The sequence below is a fragment of the Colobus angolensis genome, unplaced genomic scaffold (genome assembly GCF_000951035.1).
Source record: "Colobus angolensis palliatus isolate OR3802 unplaced genomic scaffold, Cang.pa_1.0 Scaffold130, whole genome shotgun sequence".
NCBI lineage: Eukaryota > Metazoa > Chordata > Mammalia > Primates > Cercopithecidae > Colobus > Colobus angolensis.
In genome coordinates, this window is record NW_012114253.1 from 2,473,241 (window position 1) to 2,481,511 (window position 8,271).

Consider the following 8,271-nt stretch of genomic DNA (forward strand, 5'->3'; position numbering starts at 1 on the left):
GTCTCGATCTCCTGACCTCGTGATCCGCCCGTCTCAGCCTCCCAAAGTGCTGGGATTACAGGCTTGAGCCACCGCGCCCGGCCAGCTGATGGACTTTCAAAGGTAAATCCTCTTAAATGAATTAAGACCATTGGAGGATCAACTATTGCAAATTGTGCTTTAATGTGTATCTGTTTACACTGTTTGCTTTTAGTCTACAGATGTGAAAGACGCCTCTGGAAAAAAAAAAAAAAAAACAGACACCACGAACAAGCCATAATAGCAATGGCAGATTTAAAAAAAAAAAGGGGGGGGGTATGTTGGGAAAAGGGTTTCTGGGGTACCTGTATAAACTGGCCATAAAAATATAGGACAATAAGTTGTGGAAAGCCACGAGAGGCCTCTGAGGAGGAAAGCCTCCTAACTGCCATCATGTTCCCATGCTCAGAGCAAGACCCACTCTCTTTTATTTGTAAACACTGTGTTCAAGGAGAAAGACACTCCTTTGAAGCACTGGAAAGCAGAGAGACATGCAGGCTCCTAGTTAAGCCCACTCCCACTAGCTACTCTCCCATAAGTTAAAGATATACTGTTTGAGCATAAAGGAGATTCATTTAAACTGCTATTACTATAAATTACGCCTACGACGCACTGCCATCCTTTCACTGTTCCACCCTGAACAACTGCTTCTTAGATCTAAGTGATTGTACTCAATAAATAGTGTGCAGACTAGAGCTCTGAGCCTTTTGCAGCCTCCATTTTGTAACTGGCCCCCTGCCTCCCACCTTTATGAACTCTTAACCTGTCTTTTCTCATTTCTTTTTGCCACCGGACTTCAGGTACCCTACAGGTGGTGTTGAGGCTGGTCCCCAACACACAATCATGGTGGAAAGTGAAGGGGAAGCAGTCATGTCTTACCTGGCTGGAGCAGGAGGAATAGAGGGAGGGGGAAGATGCTACACACTTTTAAACAACCAGATCTCATGAGAACTCTGTGAGGAAAACAGCACTAGGGGAATGGTACTAAACCATTAGAAACCGACCCCATGATCCAATCACCTCCCATCAGGCCCCACCTCCAGCACTGGGGATTACATTTCAATGTGATATTTGGGTAGGGACACAGATAAAACCATATTAATGATATTCATGGTGATGGTGATGATGGTGATGGTGACGATGATGGTAATATTGATGATGATGATGATACTGATAGTGATTATGATGATGATGATGATGATGATGGTGACTTCTAAGCTAAAAGGGACAAGTTTATATCAAGAAAAAAAAGATATCACTGAGACGCTGGGCCCTGTTCCCTCCACTCACCTCTACCCTAACAACCTTCCATCATGAAAGTTAAAATCTGTCAAGTAGGGACAGTAATCCCATCACAGTGCTTGGGGCCCTGGCCGGGTCACATGCTATACCCCAGTGGGAGTAAGTGCCTTGAGCTCCTGGGACAGCATCTGCTTCCTCCATGGCCGGGGAAAGGAGAAAAGGAGGGACCCAATATTTATGGCTCCTGGGCAAGGCCTCCTGCAAAGGCTTTACATATTTCATTTCATTTCCTTTTCTTCTGGTCTACAACCTTGAGAGGATAATCCATTTTATGGAAGATGAAGCTGGGCTCAGAGAAGTGATGGGACTGGCCAAGATCACATAGCCCCTAAGTGCAGGGGTCATCACTCAAGCCCTGGTCTTGCTGATGCTTTCTACCACATTGTGCCAATGGGTGAAGACCATAAAATCAATTACCTTTCCCCAAATGTCTGAACTGCCCTCCAAGTCCTACCAACACTCCAGCTTCAAACCTCAACTGAGAGCACCTTCACCTGGAAGCCTGCCTGGCTTTTTCTGCTTGGCTCTGGCCCTATAGTCTTTACTTTTCTGCTACAGGTACAGACCTGCAGGGACTTGGAGGAGCCCTGTCCTAGCCGGGCCAGGATTCAAAATGGGTCACAAAAGGGATCGTCTCCGAAACCTGGCCCTTCCTGGGAAACACGCCTTATGCCACCACAGGAATGGCTGTGGGCCAACCCTCCCAGGGAATCGACGCTAGTTTTCAGTTGTTTAGAAGGTAACTCCTCAGTGATTCACTGTTTGGGCTCTCGTAACCCAGGCCAGGAGAGCCAGGGGCTGCTAGGAGATCAAAAGGAAATGGTGAACAAAGGTCTCCCTTCTCAGGAGACCATGACTCACAGCTGCTAGGTGATCCTGGGCAGGTGGACTTACCTCTCTGACCTCTCCCCCGAAGTCTTCTCTGAAGCAGGGTGAGAAGGACCCAGCATGAAAAGAGTCCCAGGAGGAGTTATTAGCAGGAAACAAATGGGAGGGGCAGGAGACAAGGGTTTCCTGGGCTTTACTCTTATTGATTGATTGATTGATTTTTCTTTTTTTTTTTTTTTTTTTTGAGGCGGAGTCTCGCTCTGCTGCCCGGGCTGGAGTGCAGTGGCCAGATCTCAGCTCACTGCAAGCTCCGCCTCCCAGGTTCCCGCCATTCTCCTGCCTCAGCCTCCCGAGTAGCTGGGACTACAGGCGCCAGCCACGTCGCCTGGCTAGTTTTTTGTATTTTTTAGTAGAGACGGAGTTTCACCGTGTTCGCCAGGATGGTCTCGATCTCCTGACCTCGTGATCCGCCCGTCTCGGCCTCCCAAAGTGCTGGGATTACAGGCTTGAGCCACCGTGCCCGGCCGATTGATTGATTGATTTTTCTGAGACTCAGTCTCACTCTATCGCCCAGGCTGGAGTGCAGTGGCGTGATCTCAGCTCACTGCAACCTCCTCCTCCCAGGTTCAAGCAATTCTCCTGCTTCAGCCTCCTAAGTAGCTGGGATTACAGGTGCCTGCCACCACACCTGGCTAATTTTTGTATTTTTAGTAGAGATGGGTTGTCACCATGTTAGCCAGGCTGGTCTGAAACTCCTGACCTCAAGTGGTCCACCTGCCCTGGCCTCCTAAAGTGCTGTGATAACAGGCGTGAACCACCGTGCCCGGCCGACAAAAGGTTTTTAACACAAGAGTATTAACACTCAGCCCTCCTCTCCTTACTCCAAGGTGAAACTTCCCCGGGCCTCTATCCTCCGGCTGGTTGGGGTCAGGGAATTTGTGTCGGGATTCCTTCCAGCCTGTAGGGTGAGACCCAGACTCACTGGGTTTAGTCTCCTCTCCTGGAAGGGAGGCTGTTACCAGGCCCTAGACCAGCTCCTGAAGCCAGGAGCCTGCTGGTTAGGCTCAGGGCTGCAGCACGCCGGTTGTCATGGACCCTGGGCACATTGGCCTTTGTGGGCTCTTCCTCCATATAAAAAAAAAAATTAAAATTAAATGTTATGACTGTGTTGGTTTGAAGATAAATATAATCCAGGTGTGAAGATACTTGTTTTTCTCCTACTTTGATAAGAAATTAACACATTCTGTTGGGGCCACTAAAAGTAGCATGGGTGCTAGGCACCGCCTCCACTTCGTGCTGGATGAATTGGCCCAGGTGAAGCCCTTTGGGTTGCCTGGGTTTAAATTCTAGCTCATCACTTACACATGTGCCTCAGTTTCCTCCTCTGTAAGATGGGGCTGTGGTCCTGCTTGAAAGGGGCTCGGCACGGTGCCAGGTGCATAGCCAGTACTTGGTGAGGGCTGGCTGCCTGGTTGTGTGTGAGTTTTCCATCCTCCTGTGCGGGAGGCAAGAGGGACACCTTCTATCCCCATAATACAGGCAGGAAAACCGAGGTTCCAAGCAAGGGAAAGGATCTGCCCGAGGCCGCCTAGTATGCAGTGGAACCAAGACTCCCAGGCCCTGAATGGTGACGGAGGTGCACGGTCAGTGATCCCAGTCACAGACCAGAGCAGGAGGGTCGGGGAGGGGAAGCGCCAGGCCAGGCCAGGGGTCTCCTGCCTCCGGTTCTGCCTGGGTGGAAACTTGGAAACAGGATGGACTTGGCCCTGGGCACCTCCAGGCTGTGAGAACTGAAGTTTCTCAGTCTCCCTGAGTCTCGGTCAAATGGGGATGAGGAAAAGATATCAAGAATGATGAGCACCTGGCACAGCCCGCATCTTGCAGCTTGGTCAATGGATGATTTCTTGGAAAGGGTGGGCTACGGGAAGGGTGTGAGTATAAAGAGCCATGAGATTGCCCGCCATACCCTACACTGCCTGGAAGCAGAGCCCACAGGCCCCAGCTGGCCCCTCCCCGGGGACTTGGCCAAAGTGTCAGACCTGGAAGAATCGTTGCATCACTGGGCACTCACAGGTTAATGACAGGGAGTGGACAGGACCTGGGTATTTAACTAATTAGGAGGCGCCCTGAGATCAGAGGTGCCCCCGTTGCTTTCTTCTGCTGCCTTTTGTGCTCCTTGTGCACCTCCCTTCCCCGCAACCTGGGATGAAACCTCCCCACGTGCTGGTGTTCCTTTGCCTCCTGGGTAAGTGATCTTTGTGACCTTCAGCCTTCTTCTGCCCCATCTGGCAACCCCAAGCTCCCTAGATGCCCCTGAGCCTGGCCCTACCGAGGGCATGGTGGATGCCAAACACTGGAGGCTGCCCCCTTCCTGCCACCAGGGTGACCCCGAGGCCAGTTTTGCCTGAGCCAGCAGTGGCTGGAGCAGAGGGGAGGAGAATGCAGGCTGGGAGGGGTGAGGGACATGGGCCAGGGGCTGGAGCATCCTGGACAGCACACCCTGGGCTCCTTCTCCTACCCTAGCTTCCATGTTTGGCTCCAACCTGCCGAGGTGAGCGGGATTCAGCCCCATGGCTGAGTCAGGAGCACCGGGAGGAATTCAGGGAGGTCAGCTGAGGTGGTCAGGAGACAGGTCCAGTGCCATCTGATGAGACTTGGGGGGACAGAGTGTTCCTGGGTGAGATAAGGGCCGACACCTAGGGAGGACCGGTGGCTGGTGAGGAGCGCCTGGAGGGGGTGAACGAGTGGTAGTGTTGTAGATAGAAGATAATAGTGGGAGTAGACATTGGAGGGTCCGACACACTTCACTGGAGGTGAAGACCAGGGGAATAAAGGTGCAAAGGATGTCACTGGCAATATTACTTATTACCATGCTTATTGTTGAGAGTGGGTTGCTTTGGGGAGGTGAGCTTAACTGGACAACTGGAGAGATGCCTGTGATCAGATTTGAGGGGACATCGGGGAAGTTGGCTGCAGAGGGTGGGGCCCTCCCTCTCCCTCTCCACAGTGGCCCTGGTCACAGGAAACTTGGTCCAGTTCGGGGTGATGATCGAGAAGATGACAGGCAAGTCTGCCCTGCAGTACAACGACTATGGCTGTTACTGCGGCGTCGGCGGCTCCCACTGGCCGGTGGACGAGACTGACTGGTAAGGAGGCAGCCTGCAGGGGGACCTCCATGGGGATGGAAGAGCTGGGGGATTCTGGGAGAAGGCGGCGGGGGGGTGCCTGGAAAATTCAGGCTGATCTCTCCTCTGGGCCGCTTTGGGCTCTGGGCCCCCGAGCAGCCCCTGGTCCAACCCAGCCTGGCTCACAGGTCCCCCCAGGTCGACCATGACCCTTACAGGTGCTGCCACGCCCACGACTGCTGCTACGGACGTCTGGAGAAGCTGGGCTGTGAGCCCAAACTGGAAAAGTATCTTTTCTCTGTCAGCAAAAGTGGCATTTTCTGCGGTAGGTGGACGGCCCTGAAGTGACACAGACACCCTGTGGTGAGGTGGGTGGAGGCAGCTTAAGACAGGAAGCCCCTCCTGATGGTGACCTTGGGCCTTATCAGAGCCAGACCCCGGGCTGGAGGCATGGGGTTTCTCATCACCATGTAACAGTGGAGACCCAGATGTTCACCGGGTACCCAGGCTAGAGAAGCCCATACCCCATCAGTGCAGCCCTCAGCCCCAGGTATCTCCCAGCTCCAGCCTCTGGAAAGAGGAGCGGAGGGGGCTGAGCTGAGCCAGGGCCCAGAGGAGCTGGACTCAGGCACCCTCCCAGGGCCTCAGCAGGAGCTAAAGGTGAAGTCCCTAAGACAGAACGAGCTGGGGCTTTGGGGGACAGCAGACGTGGTTTCCAAAGGCTGACTCCTTACTGGGACTGTCAGGCTGGACCCATTTGCTCAGCTTTGCCATGTCCAATGCCCACTTGGACCAATTAGCTTTCCTTTAGTCCCAGGCCCAGGCAAGCAGCCTAAACCAAGTGAGAGTGTGCAGAGACCCCACACGGGAGAGCCAAGCTTTCTCCCTGCCACAAAGCCAGGAGCAGCCTGAAAGAAGGGCAGGGCCTGGTGGGGCGGATGGTTCAGCGCGGAAGGATTCGGGAGGTCATAGAAGACTCAGCTCAGGTCTCTAAATTCTGTCCTGGGGGCGGGGCAGAGCTGGCTCCATTTCCTCTGCAGTCATCAACTCGGCAGGGCAATATGCCAGGTACTGAGTGCCTGTCGCTGGGAGTCCATGAAAGGCAGGAGCAGCCACCTGCCAGGATCAGGGCTGGGAGGAAGAGTTAGAGGAGGAGGCAGGTAGGTGCAGATACAAGCTCTGGATTCTACTCAGGGCGTCACCTTCCACCTGCCTATGACTTTGGACAAGTGATATAATACCTGGAAAGCCCCTGTTTCGTAATCTATAAAACGGAGAGGCTTATAGCTACTTCCCCAGCTCAGTCCAGCTCCTGCAAAGAGCCCCCAAAAAGAGGCTGACCGGCTCGGTGTTAAGTCCCTTCCAACCCTGAGTGTTGCTGACATAGCAGGCGTGGGCAGAGCCCTGACGGCAGAGGAAGGCTCACCTTCAAGGGGCGAAATGAGGCACCTGGTCTGAGCTGTGAGATACAGTCATGGGGACAAAAGGGAGCCGGAGCCACTGCAGGCAGAGGTGACAGAGGCAGCTGCAGTGGAGAGAGGAGGAGCCTTCTGGGCCCCTACAGAGCTGATGCCAGCTGGCTCTTGGGAGCGCAGGTCAGGGTAGAAGTCTGACTCCCAGGCTGGGCATGGGCAGAAAACTGGGCTCTATCCACTCTGATGAGGACAGGCAGAGGGCCCTAAGCAGACCCCAGCTTTGGTCCTGGTGGCTTCCAGCCTGGGCCCACGCCACTCTGGGGCACACAGAGCCATCAGAGTGAGTTGCTGTCATTTTCGTAGCTGTCCTCTCTGCTTCATGGCCACAATCCACCATCAGCAACGCATCACACAGGGGTGCAGGGGTTGCCTAGAAATCCCCCTGGCTGGAGGCAGTGAGAGCAAGCCAAGTGGTGTCTCTAAGGCAGGAGAGAGCTAAGGGCAGTCAGCGTGGGCTTGAGAGCAGGGAGGGACAGCGAGGGCAAGCTTCCAGCTTCCCTGGTGTCCCGAGCCACAGTGCACCCCGCCCTTGTCTCTTGTCTCACCCATCCCTGAAACAACGCGAGAGCTTGGGCTTCCATCAGAATGGAGTTGGTCCGGGTCAAGAACGTGGACCCAGGAGCAGCCAAGAGCTGTCCCACACGTATCCTGAGCTTCTGTGGTCCCTGACTCACTCTGTCCCATCCAGCCGGCAGGACCACCTGCCAGCGGCTGACCTGCGAGTGTGACAAGAGGGCTGCCCTCTGCTTTCGTCGCAACCTGGGCACCTACAACCGCAAATATGCCCATTACCCCAACAGGCTGTGTACCGGACCCACCCCGCCCTGCTGAGGCTGTGCTCGGCCTCCTCCCTGTCCCTCGAGGTCCTGCCTCGGGCTGCTGTAGTCCCAGTCCTGGGGAACATTGGCACCAAAGGCCTTCCCTCTGGAAAATTCCTTTCCTGCAAATCCATTCCTGCTTGAGAGCTCAGAGATATGTCCTGGACCATCACTAGCCTCCCAGGCTACCCCTTCTCTGTAGAAAGAACCCTGCCCCAGGAGCCGTGGATCCTTCAGCACCCGGAAGACTGTCACCAACTTCTGGGATCTCAGCTCCCTCTTCTGAATAAGTGAATAACGTTTTCCCATAATTCTAATATTCTCTGAGTCTCAAATTCTATCAATCATTCTAGGGTTTAATTCACTAACGTTTCATTCATTCATTATTTTTCTGATCACCTACCTTGTGCTGACAACGTGCTAAGCATTGGAATAATTTGGGAACAAGTCTGACATGGGTGGCCCTGCTGGCAATTCCAGCATTAAATTCTTTTAATTTTCCATGACAGTAAGTTTCTGTGACTCTTTTTTGTTTTTGAGACGGAGTTCGCTCTGTCGCCCAGGCTGGAGTGCAGTGGCGCGATCTCAGCTCACTGCAAGCTCCGCCTCCCAGGTTCACACTGTTCTCCTGCCTCAGCCTCCCAAGTAGCTGGGACTGCAGACGCCCGCCACCACGCCCGGCTAACTTTTTTGTGTTTTTAGTAG

General features: G+C 53.7%; 1 protein-coding gene across 1 annotated transcript; it reads left to right on the forward strand.

Moving 5' to 3' along the window:
- Positions 1-4,302: 4,302 nt before the first annotated feature.
- On the forward strand, positions 4,303-7,579 carry PLA2G2E (phospholipase A2, group IIE). Its single transcript, XM_011934006.1, has 4 exons — positions 4,303-4,393; positions 5,156-5,294; positions 5,492-5,598; positions 7,437-7,579. Exons 1-4 carry the CDS (start codon positions 4,354-4,356, stop codon positions 7,577-7,579), a joined length of 429 nt encoding a protein of 142 aa, XP_011789396.1. The 5' UTR covers positions 4,303-4,353.
- The last annotated feature ends 692 nt before the right edge of the window (positions 7,580-8,271 follow it).